Raw genomic sequence first — 23048 nt, 5'->3', positions numbered from 1 at the left:
CTGGCTGCTGGTGAACTCCCTCGGGGGACGGGGAGAACGCGGCACAAAGCATCGGGATCACGTGGCTCCTTCCGCTACCCAGTCTTCTCCTGTGCACAGCCGAGAGCGCTGCGGCCCAGGCAGGAGGACGCGGGAAGGGCAGAGCCGGGTAAGCCCAGGTCTGCTGACCCTCGTGGCGGGAGCACGACCCCCCTGCCCCCGCCCCCGCCCCCGCAGGTGTCCAACAGGCCCAAGGTGTGAAGGCACTCATCTGCTCGGGACCAGGAAAATCATCAAAGTGCCGAACAGAGGACCAGAGGGCAACTCAGTAGTGCAGACACAGATCCACGCTGCCCTTTACACAGCTGTCTGGCTCAAAAACAGGAAACATGTTTCCACCCTAAGGGAGGCTGAAGAGCCACTTACGGTGATCTCTGCCCCTCCAATGCCAGAAAACAAGGCTGAAAACTGGCACCACAGGGCTGGATCTTTGCAGATGGAGTCAGCTAAATAAACGGGGAGACCAAGCGTGGTACCAACAACTGCCTTCCAGGACCTGCCCGACTGCCTGCCAGCCGGGGCGCCCTGCCTGTGCCCTGGATGAGCAGCCCCTGGCATTTGGGCCACAACTGAAGGAAGGATGCAGGTAGGGATCTGCGTTAATAACCTGAACCGGGCCCGTGATGTGCTGACTCCCACCTAAACCGTGTGCCCACTGGTCCAGGTATTTGCTGTGCTTCCTACACAAACACGCTGAAGGTACCGACTCCTTAACACACCACAGGCATCCCGGGGCCGAGAGACGCTTCTTCCTCGGTCCTAATCTGCTCCCAGACGGTGGGTCCCAGGGAAGCTTCGGCACGCTAGAACCCCTTGGGACATGTTGTGAGACCAGGTCTCAGCACCTGACTCCAAATGCCTTCCCATCACGAGGTGTAATGAGCTGCCCAACATGGTCTCATCTGCGTGTCCGCATCCCTCAGGACCAGGGGTCTCACAGAATTTGGAATTCTTTCAGGTATTAGAAAGGTAACAAGATGCATAGACATCTGTTATGTAAGAGCTCCAGTGTGGTTTAAAGTGAACCCGTAGCCTAGTGCTTTAATACTGCTTTGCCCAGCCCTCTGAAAGGTCAGAGGTCATACACTGCCTCCCCTCGCCGCATGCAGCGGGGCAACCTGAGGGGTGGGCTCTGGGGTCGGGTCAGCGCCGTGCCTGTGGGCAGGCCCTGTACCCTTCTGAGCCCCACAGCCCGCCTACCGGTCCCTTCCCGCGGGACGCTCTCAGAGTACCGCCCACACACTCACCGTTACCGCGGCCGCCTCACTGCCGACACTTCTCAGAGAGGCCTCCTCAGGACCTGCTTCCACCTCTCGTTCTCCTCTGCCTCAGAGCAGTCTCTGCTGCTCAGAGACCACAGCCTCAGTGAGCAGTTCTTGGGCTCACCTGTTGCTCTCCCGCTCAGTGGCCTCCACTCCTTGCTTCCCTGATGCCTCCTCTCAGCCCCACACTTGAGGCGGCCCCTGGGCTTCTGTCTCTGGCCTTGGCTGCTCTCTCTGGGCCTCTGCTCTCGCCAAAGCCTCCCATCCTCGTGGCTGAGATCACCTCCTTCATACCTGCAGAATACAAAGCTGACCCTTCGGCCAGGTGCATAACCTGCAGGGCCCAGTGCAAGGTGAAAATGCAGTCCCCCTTTTCAAAAGTCTCAAGAATTTCAAGACAACAAACTAAGAGCAGAGTGTTAAGCCAAGAGCGGGCCCTTCTAAGCAGGGGCCCTGTGTGACAGTGGGATGTTGCATCTGTCTCCTTTCCACCCTAACACTGATGTTCCACCTGGCAACACTCTTTCTAGCCATGTCCCGCAGTCCTCCAGTTCTTCCAGTCTTCCAGTCCAGAAACCCTGGAGTCCCTGTGAAGGGATAAAGCAGTCAAGAAGAAGAACTTACCCTTCTCTCCCGGCAAAGTCCACACCTGTCTCCTGTGGCTCACAGGGACCGATGACCCGGAGCCTACCCAGCTCAATTCTCTGCCTCCTGCACTCTCCCTCCCTCCCCTGGCTCACCTGTCTTGGAACTCTCCTGGCCCTCACAGCAGTGCCTTGTGACCCGTCACCACCTCTGATGGTCATCTGGTGCTAATTTAAATCCCTGTTTCTTCCCCAAGGGCATTATGAACTCACAAGGACCAAGGTTCTGTGTTTTCCCTCTTCTTGACTTTCCAACACGTAACACTTTGCTTGGAGAGAGGTGTTCGGGAGTCAGGGATCCTCAAAAATACAAATGACTCTCTAGCAGTGACAATGTGCTTGGCTTCCATTAGCTCAAGAAAGGCTAGATCCCATTTACCCTTCTCAACTATCCCTCGCCAGATCCAGAAGCCTGAGGAACCCAATCCCTGCTGGACTTTGGGGCAAAGGGGTAGCCTGAAGTCTGGCATATCCTGCTGCACAAGGAGTGAGCGAGAACTGGAATTTGCCGTCTTTGACTGAGAGCTGATCGGTACATGTGCGTGAGAAAACTACCTGGTGCTGGAGAAAGAAGCCCCCAGGAAAGCAGTAGACTGAACAACGCTTAGAACTTACATAAAGCTGAGAACAGTTCATGCTCCCACCAGCCAGAGTGGAAAGAGTTCGGTAGAGTGCTTAGAAGGGTACTGCTTCAGTGGTGGGCCAAATTAGCCCTGAAGACTGCTCTGGATCTGTCCTAACACACTTTAAAAGCAGGACCCAAAAGGATCCATCTGATTCCAAGTAACCCTATGCCAAAACGAAACCCAACACTTTTTACATGAATACAAAATCCAGCACTCAACAATGTGAAATTCACGGTGTCCGGCATTGCAATAAACAAACTGTCAAGCTAGAATTCTATACCCAACGAAAACAGCCTTCACAAATGAAGTAAAAATACCTTGTCAGACAAGCAAAAGCTGTCAGTATAGTCTGCAGACCTGCACTATAAAAAATTTAAAGTTCTATAGGCAGAAGGAAAATACCAAAATGTGGATCTATACAAGGAAATGAAGAGTGACGGAAATGATAAAGATGTTGGTAATGTAAGACTTTTTCCGTGTTTCCTCTCTTAAAAAGAAAACTACCTAAAACAAAACTGTGTATGCATATGTAAAAATAAAATGATTGACAACAGTACAAAGAAGAGAAGGAAGAAAATGGAAGTATATAGTTGTAAGGTTACGTTCCATAAAAAAATGAGAGGCACACAGCCAATAAAAAGTGCTTAGTTAAACCAAAAGAAGGTAGTAAAAGAGGGAAAAAGAAACAAAGAACAGATGAAACAAGTAGAAACAATTAGAAAGAAGGTAGATTTAAACTCAACCATGTTGATAATTACACTAAATGTAATTGGTCTAAGTACTCCAAATAAAAGGTAAAGATTTGCAGACTGGACAAAAAAAGCAAGACCCAACTACATGCTGCCTACAAAAAAACAAAACAAAAAACCCAAAACTCCTATTTTAAATATAAAGATAGAGATAGGTTAAAAGTAAAATACACTCCCACAAGTCAAAGAGTTAGAATGGCTATATCAGTATCACACAAAGTAGACTTCAGGACAAAGAATAATTTACTAGGGATAAAGAGCAACATTTCATAATGATGAAAGGGATCAATTCATCACAAAGACTTAACAATCTTAAATCTAACAACAGAACTTCAAATACTACAGCTGGATTTCAACACTTCTCTCTCAGTAATTTATATAATAAGACAGAAAATCAGTAAGGATACAGAAGACTTGAATACCATTATCAATCAACTTGAGTTAACTATTGACATGTATAAAACAAATAGAACACTTTACCAGCAAGAGCACTTCTCAAGAACTCACATAAACATTCACCAAGATAGGCCATTAGCTGGGCCATAAAACAAATTTCAGTAAGCTTAAAAAGATTTAAATTACACAAAGCAGGGGCTTCCCTGGTGGCACAGTGGTTAAGAATCCACCTGCCAATGCAGGGGACACGGGTTTGAGCCCTGGCCCGGGAAGATCCCACCTGCCGCGGAGCAACTAAGCCCGGGCACCACAACTACTGAGCCTGCACTCTAGAACCCATGTGCCACAACTGCTGAGCCCGTGTGCCACAACCACCGAAGCCTGGGCGCCTAGAGCCCGTGCTCCACAATAAGAGAAACCACTGCAATGAGAAGTCCGCGCACCGCAATGAAGAGTAGACCCCCCTCGCCGCGACCAGAGAAAGCCCACACACAGCAATGAAGACCCAACGCAGCCAAAAATAAAAATAAATTTACTAAAAAAAAATTAAAATTACACAAAGCATGATTTCTGAACAAAACAATTAAACTAGAAATTAGTAACAGAAACTTACGCGGAGCAACTAAGCCCGGGCACCACAACTACTGAGCCTGCACTCTAGAACCCATGTGCCACAACTGCTGAGCCCGTGTGCCACAACCACCGAAGCCTGGGCGCCTAGAGCCCGTGCTCCACAATAAGAGAAACCACTGCAATGAGAAGTCCGCGCACCGCAATGAAGAGTAGACCCCCCTCGCCGCGACCAGAGAAAGCCCACACACAGCAATGAAGACCCAACGCAGCCAAAAATAAAAATAAATTTACTAAAAAAAAAATTAAAATTACACAAAGCATGATTTCTGAACAAAACAGAATTAAACTAGAAATTAGTAACAGAAACTTACGTGGAAAACCCTCAAATGTTTGGAAATTAATCACCTTTCAAAACATAGCGTGATTTAGCTTTTAGAAGGATCACTCACAATGCTGACTGGAAAACAGATGAGACAAGAGGCAAAAGTGATGAAACCCCTTAAGAGGCATTTTATAGTTGACCAGATAAGTGATGATGGTGTGACGGACCAGAATGTCAGGAGTGGAGGCAATGAGGTGTCACTATTTGAATGGTGAATAAGATGTGCTCACGGACTGGATGCTGGGATCAGAGTGAGGGTTGACACCAAGATTTTTGACTTGTGCAAAACAAATGAAGGTTTAGAGTTGTCACTTATGAGATGGGGAACATTAGTAGGGTAAGGATTTGAGGGGAATTATGAGTTTGGGACTTGTACAAATTGAGGTGCTTATCAGACACATCCAAGTAGAGAAATCAAATAGGTAGTTGGAATCTGGTGTTCCTGGGAGAGACGTGGGCTAAATATATTTCGGGCTTCTGTCAGCACATGGATGTTAAGGATCAAGAGACTGTGCGTAGATACAGAAAGGCTCTAGAATCGAACCCTGCGGTATTCCAAGTTTAGTGGTTGGGAAAACGTGGAGCTAGTGGACTGAAGAGCAGCGAGGCAGAAGTAGGGTCCTGAACAACGCGAAGTTTGCAAGGAAGAGTGATCAACTCAACAAATGCTAACGTGGGACTGGAAGTGACCACTGGATTAGTGTTTGTCTGGCTTAGGCTGGGCTGGGAGTTGAGGGGAAAGGGAGAATGTGCTAACAGGTACAAGGTTTCTTTTGGGGTTTATGGTAATGGTTGCACAACTCTGTCAATATACTAAAACCCATTGAATTGTACGATATAAATCAGTGAATTATGTGGTATGTGGATTATACCTGAAAGCTGTTTCTAAAAATTGACCACTGGATTTAGCACATGGAGATCACTGCTGACCTTGAGCAAAGCAGTTTTGGTGGGGTGACAGCAGCAGTGCCTGATTGGAAGGGTTCAGAGAGAGGTGGAGAGGAATAGAAAAACGTGGCAACAGCTAGAGGGAAAACAACAAAATATTTAAGGGAATAAAATCATGTTTGTTTTGTTTGCTGTTAGGAATAATCTAGTAGAGAGGCAAAGATTGATGGTGCAAAGGGAAGAAGAGAATGACAAAGTCCTCAGGTCTGTCTCACTTAACACCTGTAAAGTCTTCAGGGGCAATGAAAGGACTTACCTGAAAGTCACACTACCAGGAGGAAGAGCAGGGCATGTGGATACATACGAAGGTAGGAAAGTAGAAGAGGGAGCTTGGGGGCAGTTCTAACTGCTTTGGTTTATTTCTTGAGAGCATGGTGACTGGCTGAGTGAGGAAAGCAGATAATTGGGGAAATAAAGTTTAATCAATGGGCAGTCCTGGGACCCACCTGAGACTTATGGTCACGAGTTTAAAGTGAGAACAGTCACGACTGCATTTTTTCAGTCACATCTGGTGGTGCAGGTGCGCACACAGCACGTAGAACTTCGGTCTAACCCAGGCCGGGACTATACAGAGCTGCGTTCATAAGAAGAAACAAAATATGCGACACAGTTTATATTGCTGAACACCGATATGCCACTTTATTATTTGGACTTTTTTTTCCCATTTGTCACATACCTGTCAATGTTTACACAATGAGGAATATCAACCAGCAGTGGAAGCAACCGACCAAATCAGCTGATAATTCTGTACCCTCTTAACACACATCAATTCTTACTTGGAAGGGACATCTTTGAGTCAGTCTCACGGCTATTCTTAAAATCAGTGTCAAGATTGTCACAACTTTAAATACAGATAGAACTGCCAGAAGTACATCATTTTATATATATATATGTATATATATGTATATATATATACACACATACAGAAAAATACAAGACTAATTGTTTTTCCACAATATTTAATTTACACACTACTGTAACTCTATGCAACTTCTGAAGACAGGTTAAGGGGTACAAGAAACTGTTTAGAGCAAGTAAGTCATTTGGTCCAATATTATCTTAATGTAATGGTTATTTGCTCCCTCCCTTTTATGTGATGACATACTATGACATACAACACATGCACAATCATTCACTTATGAACAAATGAGTAAGACGCCACTCAGACTAACATTTGTATACCCAGAGGGTCAACCAACCACACACAACTAGTAAGGCTATGATACAGCTATGCAGCATAAATGGTCAACACTGCTGATCCTAAAAGTGAGCACCATATATACATTTGAATATAAAAAACCATTGAAAACCAAACACATATGGGTTAGTTAAAAGGTGCCATTCCAAGGCTATACATAATCACAGGAAAAAGTATTTACATTACTTGGAAAACAGTGCCATTCCAAAAAAAAAAAAAGGTGCCATTCCAAGGCTATACATAATCACAGGAAAAAGTATTTACATTATTTGGAAAACAGCTGCAACAAAGAGTTTATTGCCAATGCCCTTTATAAACTTCTCTCCTACGTTTAATACAGATGTTACGCTCACTATCTATGTGAACCACACATCTTATTTCTGGCCCTTTATAAGATCCCTGCTCAAGAATTTCAAGCAAATATGTTCTATGGCTTCACCCACACACCTATTCTCGTAGCTCTCAATTATAAATATCACAATGAACTAGAGCTGTAGCTTAAAACGTATCTAGCCTAGGTCTAGAAAGTAAAATAAGTATTTTGACTATCATCTTTACTTAGTTTAGTAAGTATACTGTGAAATTCAGAGTTCTGAGTAAAACATATGAATCCTAAAGTAGCAGAGTCAGTGTGTACTTGGAGAAACCGTGACCAATGGAATGCTGTCCTTTGGTGCTGTGCCCACTCTACGGACCAGGCGACTGTCACTGCAGAGACACGACAGGAGGCTGATGAGTGTGGGAAGGCCCTGGGGCCCAGCCACATCCTATCACCAATGTCCCTAAGTGTTGCTCTTAAGACCCCCTGGGCATAGCATGAAAAAGTAGCATCTGGTCCCTTCCAAAATGATACTGTGTCCTACAAGATAAAAGCCACGAAAGATGATTATCTGGTCAAAAGTAGTCTTTGTACAGGAATAGTTTAAAGCAAGAGTTCTTTGATTATTGTTTTTGCAGGAACGCAAAGTGAAAAACACTTTCAGCAAAAAACAAAACAAAACAAAAAACAAAGCAGGCTTTGTGCATTTTAGTTTGCTTTATGTGTGAATTCTTACCCTTTTATGTATATTTTTTAATCATCCAATTTTCATAGGTAGCTGAGCTAAAAGACGTAAAAGAACGGAAGTTAACAAAAGAGACAACCTAATTATCAAACTCCTAAAAATCAAATGCCAATAATCTTTTTCTTTTTTTTTAATTTATGGGGTTTTGACTTTGCAAAACATCTGGGTACAGCTTTGCTTCTATATTAGGCCCTACAGTTTCTTCTATCTATGTGGTTGTAAAGGAACCCTGGGGTGTGCCCTCCAGGAAGGAATTAACACCAAGCATCATTTTGTTCTGTTAGACACACACTCTGTAAGTAGAGTTAAGACATCATCAGTTCACTTTATCACATTACAAAATGAGATTGTCTGCTTGTGATTTACCTCTACGGGGAAGCTGCCTTATAAATCTAAGTACTTTATCTCACCTATTACAAAACAAGAAAATCTTTTTCAGTTAAATTTTAAGAGCCCAAACTGTTTTCACACTATAGCTTAAGACAAACAGGTGTGGGTATGTTGAAATCATGGTTTTAAGGTGGTCAGTGCAGACGCTCACTGTACTCTGCACAGGCCCTGGCGTCTGGGGGCGCGCAGCACACTCACGGGCTCTAGGCCTGATGGCATCACAACGTTATTGCTTTGGTTCTGCCTCAGACACCAGAGTGTGCCTCAGATCACGGAGGTTCCATGTCACAGAAGGTCGGAGCAGGAATTTGGGTTTTTCACAAGGAAAAGCATTTTTTCTCTCTCTAGGTTAAGTGCAGAACATCAAATTTCTAAGTGCTCCATTTATATTAGGTTCCAAATATACATTTTAATTTAATCCTGATCATCCACATTAAAATTATAAATGTAAAAATTACACAAGACTTTACGGCTGGAAAAAAAAGGAGTGTCTAGCAGCATGCACAAAGACCATGCATTTGTCAAGTCGTCAGGCGAACAAATGAAAAAGTAATAAATAATTGCCCGCTTTAAAAGAGGAAAACCAAAAAGGGACCAGTGAAGTGAGCCGGTCTTCGCCGCTCTGAGCAGGAAGCGCACCGAGGTCAGATGACGTGGCAGCAGCTGGCCTGGCTGGAGGCGCACAGCAGCCCCTCCTTGGGGTTCCGCTGGATGTTCACAGAGATGGTCTTTTCGCACAGAGGTAGCTGGAGCACGTTGTTTTTCAGATTCTTGCTCTTTATCCTGTCCAACTCCGTGGTGGTGTTCGCCACGTGGTCGGAGAAGAACTTCATGCCGCCCACAGCTGGGGCGGGCGCCGCACTGCCTGCGGAGCCGATGCACATCTTCCAGGCGGACTTCTCCTGGACCTTCACGCTGGAGAACGACAGGCTGCTCTGCGGGTCGATAATGTACTTGGCGCTCCCGTGCAGCTGGGAGCCGAGGCAGAGGCCCATGAGTTTGAGGCTCTCCACCAGCTCCCCGGCGCCGCGCGCGGCCAGCTGCGTGGACGTGGAGGAGCCGGGGCCGGCGCAGCGGCGGGCACTGCCCGACGTGCCACCCGGGGCGCCGCCCGAGCCCCCCGCGGGGCCGCCCCCGCCGGCACTGTGCTCGCTGGGGCTGGCCTTGTCCGCGCCCCCGCCGCCGCGGCTCGGCTTGCTCTGGCCACCGCCGTCACCCTCACTGCCCGGGGGCCCCTCGCTGCTGTCCCGGCGGTGCCAGGAGTAGGTGAAGCCGCTGTCTTTATCCAGCCGCCGGCGGCTCTCCGAGTCGTCGTCGCTGGTCTCCGAGCTGCTGCAGCTGGAGCCGCGGCCCTGACTTTTCCTGCGGTGGTAGCGTTTGTGGACCGTCCCCGGGGAAGCAATGTTCATCTTCAAGCGGCTCAGCTTGGGAGGCAGGTTCTCATCCATGTCGAACTCGTCGTCCGACTCCCCCTCCTCAAATATCTGGTTGAGGACCGGGGCGCTCTTCCTGGACGTCAGGCGGTTGGTCACGGACGGCTTGCGGCGCAGAACCACCTGTGTTGAGAGGGACATGGGCTTCTTGTCCTCCTCGTCTTCCTCTTCGTCTTCCTCCACCCGAAACAGACACTTCCGCCCACTGGCCGCGGGTTTCAGGCTGGCAGGCGGCCCCGCGGACAGCGCGGGCCCGGCCAACTCGGGGAGGTCGTCTTTCTTAGCCGAGTCACACAGGCCTTTGCTCCTGTGGCCGTTGAGGACACTGTCGGCAGCCCGAGCAGGAGACTGAGGGACAGTCGCGTGGGACAAAGGAGTGGCCGTGAGGTCATCCTCAAGGTCCTGGGGCACGTCAATTTTGGTTGGCCATGACTGCCTATGTAACAGATTGAAAAAAAAAAGAAAGAAAAGCTATGTAATGGTACACAGACTTTACCCAAGTACCTTAAATAAAACTTACTGGGACAAAATACACAGACTTTACCAAAAAAAAAAAAAAAAAAGAAAACGAAAGAGACAAAAAGAAAGAGCAGCCTTGCAAACCCATAAAAAAAAGAAAGAAAAGCTATGTAATGGTACACAGACTTTACCCAAGTACCTTAAATAAAACTTACTGGGACAAAATACACAGACTTTACCAAAAAAAAAAAAAAAAGAAAACGAAAGAGACAAAAAGAAACAGCAGCCTTGCAAACCCATTCAACATACTGTAAACATCACAAGGACACTAGAAGGGCAAATGTGACTTTGAAATGTGGTTCAGTTTATGGCTTATTGGCCACATGAAAACTTCATCACGGTTGTCAGAAAAGGGGGCAAACATCTTTTCTATAGAAACGTTTTATACCACAAGAAAAACCTTTTTAGAAAGTACAAGGGAGTTATCAGCAAAACCTGAACACAGGTTTTGCTCCTTTCGGTTTTAAGATCACAACCTTTGAAGGTATATTACTGCTAATAAATTCACCTGAAATTTCCAGTCCTCCAGATTTTACTGGATGGTGTTAATAGTTGGTGTTTACAAAAACAAATGGAAATAGTTTACTGCATTTAAATATGATACTGGAGAGGAAAGTCAGTGAATACTGGCATACATAAATCTCTTCTTCACCAATTAAAATATGCACCCTCTAACCTAAATACATACATTTTTAAATGACCACACAGGAGTCCTGCATAGCAAAATCCACTGTTATTTAAACTTGGATTTTATCCCCTAATCCAGAGTCACCCAAGTAGTAAGAACACTGCTTGGTAGCCCAAGGAAGACTTTTGAAAGTGAGGTCTCCAGCCTGTTTTGAATAAACATCTTGAATTCTCAACTGCCCTCTCTGCCCAAGGCAACAGTAGACTAGACGCCAGTGACACTGAAACAGCCACTGGTACGCTGACACTTCCACTTCACACCACTTACGTTATCCTAGACATAAAACCCAATTTAAATCTATAGCCTTAAAAAACCCATAGGAGTTTACAGCAGACCTCTTTCCCCCAACTCGGAGCCTCCTCCTCTCTCTCAAGGATGGAGTGGGTCCGTTTGCTGGTCACTGCTTGGTAGTTTATAGAAGCTGGGTGTTCAATGATTCTGAGGTCAAGCAGCGTCTCTGGACAAGTCCTCTGTCCTCACAACAGAACTGTACCAACTGCAGATGAGCCTCGGGGCCCTAGTAAACAGCACACAACATTCCCTTCAGGCTGCTCCTCAAAGAGCAGCCACCCTAAAGGTCACCCTGGCAAAGGCTGGGGACCCTGTAGTGGGAGGCAGGTGCAGACAATACATCTGACCCACCAGAGCGGCAGCCAGTCCACTCGAAGGGGGCAGGGCACAGATGTACCAGAGGCGCTTCTCTCCCCGCCAACCCCAAGAGAAAGCCAAAACCACCCTCAGAACCCACCCCCAGAAACCAGATGGGTAAGCGCTGCAGCTGTACCGGACACGCTACCTCCACTTCTGAACCAATGGCTCTTATTTATATGAGTAAATCAGATTGTTAAACAACTCACATTTATTGAAAACATATCTGGCCCCAACGCTGTGCTAGACTTAATGAGCACAACACTGTAAGAAGATCACGGCTTATCTTAACGAAAGATAAGAAAGACTGCTAAAAAGAATTATAAACGAGTCACACTGACAGCACAGTTCACACAGAGAACTTACTAGAGCCAGCACTGTGGAGAGAGCCTGACAGCAATTAATTCATTTAATCCCACCACAATCCCATCCTCCCTTGACAGTGAAGAAATCAAAACACAGAGAGTGTAAGCAACCTGCCCAAAGCCATACGGGCTTGAAGACAGTGACATCTAGGCTGAGTTCAATGCTTACTAAACCCCCAGAGCAGTGGCTTCACTCTGCAACCCAGGAAGCCCTCTGAATGACTGCCTATCGAATGGATAGCGCCTTTGCAGTCAGGCCTCTGTGATTTTCCTTACTTCCTAGTTTCTCTCTGGAAGGATGCGGGCACCGGTCCCACCCGTGTGGAGTTCAGCTCCCAGAGGACTTCACAAAGCTCTTCTAACAGAATACACGTGTTTCCATCCCCAAGCTGGCAGGACACAAAGAGTGTATCTGCTCTCTGGGGCTCGCTCTCCCTGACTTGACCTACCCATGCCCCACAAATAACTCTGCTGGTTAGACGCCAATCTCCTGACTCAGTCCACGTTTCTGCACCCCAAGTCACTCTGACCCCAAGGCACACCCACCAATGGAACCAAGTTAGGGTGCAGGGTTTTGACAACAAAGAAAAGGCAAGTAAGCAAACACCCACCACCTGCCAGTGGGCCCTGGGCCCCAGGAGGAGGACAGGCCCCGACAGCATCTCCCACTCTGTAATCCCCAGGTGGGTAAAAGGAAACTGCATGGAAGGCTCTGATATTTCTTTATAGCTACTGTTGGCTTTGTAATTTCTATGATACAGTAAAACCAATTTAATTAATTTACATATCTGCTCAACTTCAGATTGAGTTCCGATCTGTTCCCCTAAAAATAAAACAGTTCAATTCCAAATATTCCCTTCTCCAAAACACTGGGGTGGCTCCAGGCCTGGTGGCGCAGCATGTGGTGACGGCTCTGGAGCCACTCTTTCACACTAGAGGGCTCGGGTCACGACTAGGTTGATCCTAACCACTCGCTGTCACTCTCCTGGTTTGTCCCATGTGCAAGGGTCCCCATGCTCCCTGGGGCCCAGTCTTCTTCCAAGCTGACACCAGACAGAGTGCCTAGTTTTCATTATGCAAGAATATGTCCAGGATATAGATGCAGTTACCAAATTCATCTTCCCATTAAACTAGACTTCTAAATATTTAGTCTTTGGTCACTCGGGAATGTTTTCTTGTCTCTTCTCTGTTGCTCCATCCCAAGCAACAACCTACACGTGGCAAGGTGACTGCAAGTAATTTAAAATCCAATGGTATTCTTCCTCTTTTAAGTAGTAATTACTGTTACATATTCACACATATATGTTTATATAGCTGGATGTACAAGTAGAGAATTATTTAGAACCAAGAGCATCCTTCTAGTATTTTTAATTTTTTTTAACTACTTATTTTATATTTATTTATTTAGGCTGCGTCGGGACTTAGTTGCAGCACACGGGATCTTCGTTGCAGCACGAGGGATCTTTCGTTGCGGCGCGCAGGCTTCTCTCTAGTTGCAGCACACAGGCTCTGTAGTTATGGCATGCAGGTTCCAGAGCGTGTGGGCTCTGTAGTGTGCAGCACGCAGGCTCTCCAGTTGAGGAACGTGAGCTCAGTAGTTGTGGCGCACAGGTTTAGTGGCCCCATGGCATGTGGGACCTTAGATCACCGACCAGGGATTGACCCTCATCCCCTGCATTGGAAGGCGGATTGTTTACCACTGGACCACCAGGGAAGTCTCTCCTTCTGTTTTTGAATCACTATAATTCCATGGATTACTTCATCTGAATAAAGATAAAGTCTAAATAAATTTTCATCAAAAAAAGTAACAAAAAAAGTAACCCTTCCCAAGCTTTGATATTAAATGGAAAGCTAATATGGCAGAAGAAAAAGAGGAGTAGGAAGGTAGGGGGAGAAGAGGAGGGGGGCGGGGGGAAGCGGGAGAGTTGGGAAAGGAAGGGAAGGGGAAAGAAAACACAGGGGAGGCGGGCGCACAGTCACTGCTTTACCAAAGATGATGTGGTGGGGAAACGTTCACAACAATGACAGCAAGCACGTGAAGCCCGGTTCAAAGCACTTCACATATATTAATTCGTTTATCTGTCACCACAACCCCAAGAGGTAAACAGGATTACTACTCCCACTTCACAGGAAGCTGAGTCAGAGAGAGGTTAAGTGACCTCCCAAGATCAAGCAGCTGACAAATCAACTAGCTGATGTGACTGCCAAATTCCTGAAATCCTAAAACAGCATCATGCCACAGACATGCTCTGTATGTTTTTAAAAATTATGTCAAATGCTGAGGGAAAACCTGGCCTTGTTCCTAGAATGAAAAATTAAAGAAAATAACACATTTACACATGTCCGATCTGGAAGAGCTTAGTGAAAATAGCTGTCACTCTAGCCTGAGGCTGCTGCTTCTCCGCAGGTGTCTTTGTGGCCAAGCCAGCAACTGCAGCCCCTCTCTCCGCTAAGCCCGAGAGAGGAAGGCGTCCCTGGTGACCAAAGAACCAGAACCCCCACTCACGTGGAGAGCCCGCAGGTGGCCCCTCCAGCGAGGCTGTCACCACTCTTTATACTCCCACCCCACAGACTTAGGAAACATCAAAAAAAAGTTCACTGTTTCAAAACGTTAACTTACTAAAATCAGTGAAGATTTTTTTCTCACCTAAACTGGGCCTTGATATTGCTAGGGCTTGCAGACCTGGTCTGTATTTCTTTCTCTTGCTTTTCCCTCAGGATCCTTTCAGCAAGCAAGAAGTAAGTGGCTGTGATGTGGTTATACCTGTTGGTTTCCAGGGCTCTGAGGAAATAAGAGAGAGTGAATATAAGCCACATTCGCAGGTTTGTTTTTTCACAAGCAGAACTGGATTTTTTTTTTTTTTTTTTTAAGTACAAGCAAATGAAATCTAATGACCTGGAATCTTTAAAATTACAGGGAAAAAAAAAAAAACCCAACACACACACACAAATAAGAAAAAAACCTAGTAGATCATTCTTAAAATTCTAAGACACAACTGCATAAAAATGTTCAATTAGTAAGAAAAATCCAAAATGCTGATGGCAGCTGAGCTGGATGTTGGTTTTAGATGCATAAAATAATGAAGTTTCCAAGAATGTACACATTATCCAAAAATTTAATGTGTGTCAGTGTTTATTTCCATTACACTGGTTTACTTGCTTCCAGCAGAACTATGAAATGAGTTATATGAATGTACACTGAAACACTAGTATCAATCAGAAAAATTAGAAAAAGCTTTTATTTTTATACTCTTTGTATTTATTGGCATTTTCCGACATGAATGAATTATTAATATATTGAAAGCACATCATTAGCCTCTTCTTTGAATGAAATCTACGCATTCATTCACCCACCTCAAAAGTAATGCTCTCTGAGTCGGCAGTCTGGCGGGCGCTGTGCCGGGGCCCACAGCCTGCCTGCCTTCCTGCAGCTGGCCGGTAGTGGGACACAGGAGGAATGCCACAGAGGATCCACAAGGCCCAGAAATATGTAATTATGCTTTTCAGGACCTTTCTGTAGCTAGCGAACATATGCAATGAACACTTCGGGAGGAAACAATACAGGAGTCTCTCCTCACAAAACGGACGGTGGGGCCTCAGCTAATGAGGGCAAGTGGGGCTGAGGTGAGAGGCCCTAAAGAGCCCGAGGTGAAATTCGGGGCCACAGTGACTTCTCAGAGTGGCTTCCTCAGCTGAGCACTGGGTAAAGCTGTGGGCTTGTGCTAAGGGGACCAACAAATGTGTCTATGAACTCAGGAATCACCGTGCAGTGAGGAGCTGCTCGTAATGTGGGCAGCAAGAAAGACTTGCCTGAGACCAGCTGGGAGGACTCGGGCTCAGGGCATCACCTGAGGCATTACCTCTCCTTCTGGATTGATAATTGAATTCACATGAATTAAACAGTTCTCTACTACACCACTGCATGTATTTATTCATTTAAAAATATTAAGCCAATTCAGGGCGATTGCAAATAGCCTTTTTTATTCACTCAAAAGTGAAAAATCATTTTCCACACATTCCTACAGTGAGTGTCCTTGGCAGAAAGAGCAAGTGTCCTGCACTTCTCTGTTTCTTTAGGTCAATCTGTGAAAACTGAGAATGCACTCAGAAACCTGAAGAAATCTGTACTTAAACCAAAATGATGATTAGTTTTGTAAACCCTTCTTTCCAGTGTACCCTAAAGATACATGTCCTTTATACAGACACCACCCTTCTCAGGAACCAGACCCTCCGGTGCCACGTGTGACAGTCTGCCACGCTGTAGAGGTTAAATCCAGCCTGCAGCCTCCTCTCCCCCGAGGTCAGGTCAGGTACCTGGGTCAGATCACTCAGCCAGGCCAGAGTGGCCCTCCCTATGGGAACCTCTTTTTTGCCCCCCAGAGTATATCCTCTTTCCATCATATCCAACTATTTCATTCAGTGGGTTAAATAACTTTTGACTTTTTATTTGTGGAAACGCTTTGTATTTTTACACACAGGACCTCTTACAGAAATGAATCATATCATTGTTAAAGCAACTGCATCTTTATATTATCCTTGATTCCAAACTTCTTAGGTTATAAAAAACTTTCTTTGGTTTTAAAAAATGTAACTAACAACTTGTGCATCTCGTGGGTTCCAGGTTACTGCAGCAAGGCCTCTAAAGAGCCAGACAGTAAATATTTTGAGTTTTGTAGGTAACATGGTCCATCTCGCAATGATGCTGATACTGCAGCACAATGCTGCCATGGACAACGTGTAAACAAATGGGCTCAACTGTGGGCCACTACAACTTTATTTACAAAAATGTGTGACTGGACGCATATAGCAACCCCTGATATTGAGGAACTGTGGTGTCGCCCCCTTGAGTGTCCCTGCTTCCTTATGGGGACCAGAGGGAGACCCAAGAATTAAGAGGATACAGCAAGGGACAAGGCATGTACTGGGATATAAAACAGTCTATTCCAATGCACTTCTGTAAGAAGGGAGAAAGGCCACAGGACTCACTGTTCACTACTACAAAAATAAAAACAAAAGACCAACAAAACCTATGAGACAGGCACTGGGCCAGAAACTCTAGAGATAAATGACATAACCCCTGCCAACTGGCAACCCTATCCATTACACAGTGTCCACAAGCCCTGACACGTTAAGAAAAGAGCCCATCCCAAGAACCCTAAGCCCACGGCCCCTGTACTGATGAGCGCCAACATACTCGACAATGGCATCCCGATCCGCTATGTCCCCGAGCACCATGCGCTGAATGATGCTGTTGTGCTCCTCTTCTGAGAGGTTTTTATATGACACGAGGGGGATGTTATACTTCGTGGCTGGGGAAGGGTCCACTCCCTGAAGCCAAGGATGGTTTTCAATCTCTTCTAAAGAGGCCCTTCTCTTGGGATCTCTCTGTAGCATCCTTGTGATCAGGCTGGAAAGGAAGGTAAGTCCATTGTTAAAGCAAACTGCTGCAGGGATTAGTAATGGTGGGTTACTGTATTTATCAGAATTGTTTCCTAAACTTATACCATCAATTTCATTACATCCACTAGAGGTGATGGTGGGGCAGATGGGAATAAAGAAAGTGCCATCAGATTCATAAAATACAAAATCACAACCACCAGATATACTGACAAGCCAAACACAAAAATGCAGTTTCCTATCATCTAGAATTAACTCTAGGTACCAACATCTGTCCTTGAAGTAGCTGTGGCATAGTGGCATACCGGAATCAGATACAATGATCAGCGACGACATACAGAATAGGGTGCATGAGCCAACTTGTGTTTCCAGAAGAATGAATGTGACCATCCTGGTGAAAGCAACCAAAATGACATATATTTTTAGACATATACTTTGTTTAAAGGCATTGTGTTGGCAGGAAGGAAGGGAGGGAGGGCAGACAGAAACATGGACGGACAAACTACTCAGCAGGTAAAAACAAGAGTAAAAGCAAGACTCTAAAGAGCAAATGACAAAGCTGGCCTGGCCTGATTGTTTCTGCTTTTTTCTGTTTCCACGCTGAGTACACGAAACAGAATATAACCAGAATATAACACATACAGCCTACTGAAAGTGGGGGATGCAACTAGAACCCTTGCAAAGAACTGGGACCCCAGCTTCAGTGTGAAGATGAACGAGAAGAAACAAACCTACTGCTAAGATGTCAAGAGGGAAACCTGCCTGCCTCAACAGTGCTGTGGAGGTGAGATGGGGGAATTTCTTCTAAGAACTTCTAACTACAAGCTGGTCCTCTCACAAGTTTGGGGTCCAAATTAATGATAGTATATCTGTGTGGTACACATAGTGAAAAAGTTAATTTTAAGAGGTTTCAGGCTGGACGTCCCCATGGGCAACTAGTAGAAAAGCAAATGCAAACTGTTTCTCTAGGGAATGTAACTTAAAAGAACTCCCACATAATTTTATAAGAAATCTGACCTCGCAGTCAAAAATTACAAAGGAAACAAGGTACCACTGCAAGAACTAAAAGACACGATGGCAAAATCAGAATGCAAAGACGTCAAATACATCTACTTCTACCAGTGAACACAGTAAAAATAAATGGAATAAACTCTCCAATTAAAAGACAATGCTCAGATGGGAGCTCCGCAACGGGAGAGGCCGCAGCAGAGGGAGGCCCGCATACCACAAAAAAAAAAAAAAAAAAAAAAAAAAAAGACAATGCTCAGATGGGAGCATTGGTCAGATGGGATTAATCAAAAATCCAGCTCCCAATTGTTAAAAAAAAGATGTACCTAAAAACAAGACAATAAAAGATTTAAAGTAAAAGTATGCAAACCTATATAGCACATAAATGCTAACCAAAAGACAACTGGAGTGGTTACCTAAAACTAGACAACATAGACTGACTTTTAAGCCCAAAGCATTATTAGAGATAAATAGTGATACAAAGGTTCAATTCACCAGCAAGACACAACAGTTTTCAACTTGTTTGGACCTAATAACATTCCCCAAAACACCCAAAGCAAACACTGAGAGACTTTCAAGAGTAAGAAAAATACATTTACAATGTTGTACTAATGGAGGTAATCACTATTTTTTTTTTGCCTATAATATACTTCCATGTAGTGGAAGAATATCTCAGTAAGTGATAGATCAAGCAGTCAAAAGACTCAGAAGTAATTTTAAACATCATAATAAACAAGCTTAGTCTTAAGGATTTATACAGAACTCTGACCCCAACAATTAGAAAACATACATTCTTTGCCGGAACAAAAGGATTATTTACAAAAATCGACTCCATGCTAAGCCATAGGAAGCTTTACCAATTTTAAAAATACTAGTAACATATAGACTATATTCTTGGATCACAATGCAATTATGTTTAGAAATGAATAACAAAAAGTTAATTAGTAAAGCTACACATTTGGAAATTTAAAATACCCCTCTGAAAGTAATAGGTTAAATAAACCCATGGAACCTATAAAATAATCAGAACTGAATAACAAAAGGACTATTAATCAAAACTAATGGGATGCAGCTGAAATGGTACTGAGGCAATTTATAGCCTTAACTACTACCTTAGAAAAGGAAAATTTATTATCTGAAACCCCGCATAAGAAAAAGAAAAGAATTAGCCCATTAAGTAGGCAGAAGGAAATAATACAGACAAAAGAATATCAATAGCATAAAACAAAAAATATAATAGTAAATTTAAAAAGACAAAAGATAGTTCTTTGAAAAAGATTAAAATGAACAAACCTCATGTAAGACTGATCAAGACAAAAATAGAGAATGCAAAAATAGAGAAGGCAAAAAAATCAGTATGAGAATGAAAAAGGGCAACAACTCCACTAATTCACAGGCTTTAAAAATATAATTAGAGGATATTATAAATACTTGAGGCCAATAAATTTGAAAATTTAGATAAAATGGACAGGCTCCTTAAGAAACAAAACTTACCAAAACTGACAGGAAAAAGGAAAAAGTAGGAAAAAGTAGAAACTGAATGGTCCTATGATTATCAAAGATAATCCCTCTAGGAGGGAGACACCAAGAAGAGGCTTCTAAAATATTAGAACTGTTCTTTATCTTAAGCTGGATAATGGGTTCATTTTATTACATACACATTTTATCCTTCTTTTGAATGATAAATGTCAATACAAAAGTAAGTTACTCTGTTTTAGTTTTTTCTGAAAGGGCTATGGAGATACTCTTTGAATTACAAACATCTAACATGCACACAACATATACCCACAGAGAGCAGCCTGCTTCCTGGGGTAGAGAATAATAATAGTAAGGGTATAAGGAGGAGGAGGGGGGGGGAGGAGGGGGACTTGATCTCCTCTTTCCCTCCAGTCTCCCGCCTCCCACTGGCCAAGGCTTGCCCCGTGGGGAGTGAGCCTCCACACGCTCAGGGGCGCCCCAGCCCTGTGGGCAGCCATTCAGAAAGCCTGGCGCCCTGCCATGGGGTGGCGGTCCACCCTCGGCCAGAAGTGGCAGGAGAGGCAGCCAAGGGGTCTGTGCCCTCCCCGAGCCCCAGGCGGGAGGTCAGAGGGGGTGAGGAGGACCAGAGGGGAGGGCCTGGGCCGCTGTGACAACCCCAGGGGCCACAGTGGGAGTCTCACGCGTTGCTCCCCGCGGGTCACCACCCAACAGGAGGCAGTTCTCCAACCGAAATCGGAAGTGTTAGAAGTAACATAAGAAAACACGTGTCGTCGGAGAGCTAGCAATGCAGAGAATCACCCTGCCGCCTCCCACGAAGGGGCTGTGTCGGGTCCAGGGGGTAGATGCAGCCACACTCACTGGCGCCGTTTCCCTGCCAGGAGCTTTGCTGGCGATGTTGGCCCCTCCTCTCTGCACACAAGTCCAAGCCAGCGATTGTGCACTGGGACCCAGGGCACCGGCCCTTTCTGGCCTGCCTATCACCATTTTTAGTGGCTGCACAGAATTCCATTTTGGGGAGGTTCCACACTTATTTAATTAGTCTCCTATCCATGGACATTTAGGATGTTCCTCTTTGAGTTTTGGGGGGAATTTAATGCTGCCTTGTTCTCCGCCCCAGTTCTGGAACGGCTGAGATAGCGGATGGAGGGGACCACCACCTTTGTTGCTGCCAGCGCTCCAGAGAAGGCGTGGCCTCGGGTGCTGCCAGGTGGCCTTGCTAATGCTGCCTGCCTCCCAGGTAAGGGCCTCCCAGGCCATTGCCGACATGGATCCAGGCACAGAAGAGATGGGACCCCTCAAGCTGACAGAATTGTAATAGCTTCGCTTAGCTCAACCGAAACAGGAGCTACGGCTGTGACTGCCGACCAAGGAGCCTTCCGCCTCCAGAGGCTGGGTTGAGAGGGGCACATGGAGAGCTCGGGGGGCAGGGGCATCCCCTTGGTACCACAGGGCTTTGTCTTTTCTGTTTAAAACTGTAAAGAAGGCCCTGGTGAATTAACTTCTGCCTTTTGTTTTTTTTAACCTGGAATCTGTGAATGGGAATCTGTTTGGAAATAGAGGCTCGGCCGGTGTAGCCCATTTAAGATGAGCCCTACTGGACGAGGGTGGGTGGGGTCTCTATAAGAGAAGGCACAGAGGAGAAGGCCACTCGTGGACGGAGACAGAGACCGCAGTGCTGTGTCTGCAAACCAAGGGCCGCAAGGACAGGCAGCCCACACCAGAGCTGGAGAGAGGCCTGGACTTCTGGCCTCCAGAAGGAGGATAATCATCATCAATATTCATTTTGAGTGCTACTTATGTGCTAAAGACTGAGTTACAAGCTTTATATACATTAATTCATTTAATTTTCACAATAACCCTGTAAGGTAGGTTCCACCATTCTCACATCATTAGTAAACTGAGTAACCAGTAGCTGAATCCAGAGAGTTGGAATTCCTAAATTCTTAACTATGGCCTAAGATGGGGATCCACTTGGAGAAAAGGTTCCTCAAGCTCAGATTTCCTTCTTATCAACTGATGGGAGAAACTAAAAACTTTATGACTCTAGCAAAATCCTTTAAGTAGCTATCATCTCAGATGACCTTATTTTAAAATATCACCACAATATCAAAGAAATACTGAACTTCCAACAGTTCTGTTACTCTATTATGAATTTATCACTACACATAACACAGTACTATATATATAGTACTTTAAATTCCAAGTAATCAGCTTGCATATACTTCTTCCCATAGTCACATGAACCAAAACAGAGCTCTTCAGTCAACTGGGGAGAGAAGTACATGAATAAAATTATGAGGCATGCTATGTAAATCCTAAAATGGTGTGTTGATGGTCTATTTCAGAAAAGAAAATTCCCTAACTCTTCTCTGGAATGTCAAATAATTCCAGGTGCAAAAAGAGAAAGTAGTTCTTATGGTAATTCTTCAAGTGAAAGTAACCCACTTCTCCTGCAGGCTGAAGAAGCATATAATGGGTTTCTTGAAAACTGGCATATTTGAAAAATAGACTAATACATTCTGTACTCCAATATTAAATTTCAATCATATTCTGTGGTTAACTCCCCAAAACATACTTAACAAGAGCAGAAATATTGGGTTCAAAAATTAAAATGAACAGATACCCACATACTTTTTTTTTTTTTTTTTTACTTACTCTTTACACCCTTTAGATACGTGGGATGGTACTGTATATTTGCAATCCATGATCATTGTCAATGTTTCACTGTCATTGGCCTCTTGAAATGGTGGCTGCCCACACACCAACATGAAAAGGATCACTCCCAGACTCCATATATCTACAAATCAAAGACATACTGTTAAATACTGAATTAGTTAGAAAACAAAAAACACTCAGAGGAGTAAAAGTAGACTAACAAGATAATTTTATTTTGAAGGTCAAAAAACCTTCTAGAAACAAATGAAAACAAAACATGATGATCCAAAACCTATGTGATGCAGCAAAAGCAGTTCTAACAGGGAAGTTTATAGCAATACAATCTTACCTCAGGAAACAAAAAAAAGCCCAAATAAACAACCTAACCTTACACCTAAAGCAACTAAAGCAACAAAACCCAAAGTTAGTAGAAGGAAAGAAATCATAAAGATCAGAGCAGAAATAAAAGAAATAGGGATGACAAAAACAACAGTAAAGATCAATGAAACTAAAAGCTGGTTCTTTGAAAAGATAAACAAAATTGATAAACCTTTAGCCAGACTCATCAAGAAAAAAAGGGAGAGG

General features: G+C 44.7%; 1 protein-coding gene across 7 annotated transcripts in view; it reads right to left on the bottom strand.

The window, feature by feature from the left end:
* Window positions 1–7830: 7830 nt before the first annotated feature.
* SNRK (SNF related kinase) overlaps window positions 7831–23048 on the bottom strand; it is a 59849-nt gene continuing 44631 nt past the window's right edge. For all 7 annotated transcript variants that reach the window (XM_024132269.3, XM_055079718.1, XM_024132268.3 and 4 more), the window contains 4 exons: window positions 22464–22605; window positions 17119–17331; window positions 14572–14706; window positions 7831–10140 (listed from right to left, as the gene is read on the bottom strand). In XM_024132269.3, the coding sequence (XP_023988037.1) occupies window positions 8916–10140; window positions 14572–14706; window positions 17119–17331; window positions 22464–22605 (1715 nt within the window). In that variant the 3' untranslated portion in view covers window positions 7831–8915. The remainder of the gene's footprint in view (window positions 10141–14571; window positions 14707–17118; window positions 17332–22463; window positions 22606–23048) is intronic.

The sequence above is a fragment of the Physeter macrocephalus genome, chromosome 18 (genome assembly GCF_002837175.3).
Source record: "Physeter macrocephalus isolate SW-GA chromosome 18, ASM283717v5, whole genome shotgun sequence".
In the NCBI taxonomy this organism is placed as follows: Eukaryota; Metazoa; Chordata; class Mammalia; order Artiodactyla; family Physeteridae; genus Physeter; species Physeter macrocephalus.
This window is presented reverse-complemented; position numbering and strand designations above follow the sequence as displayed.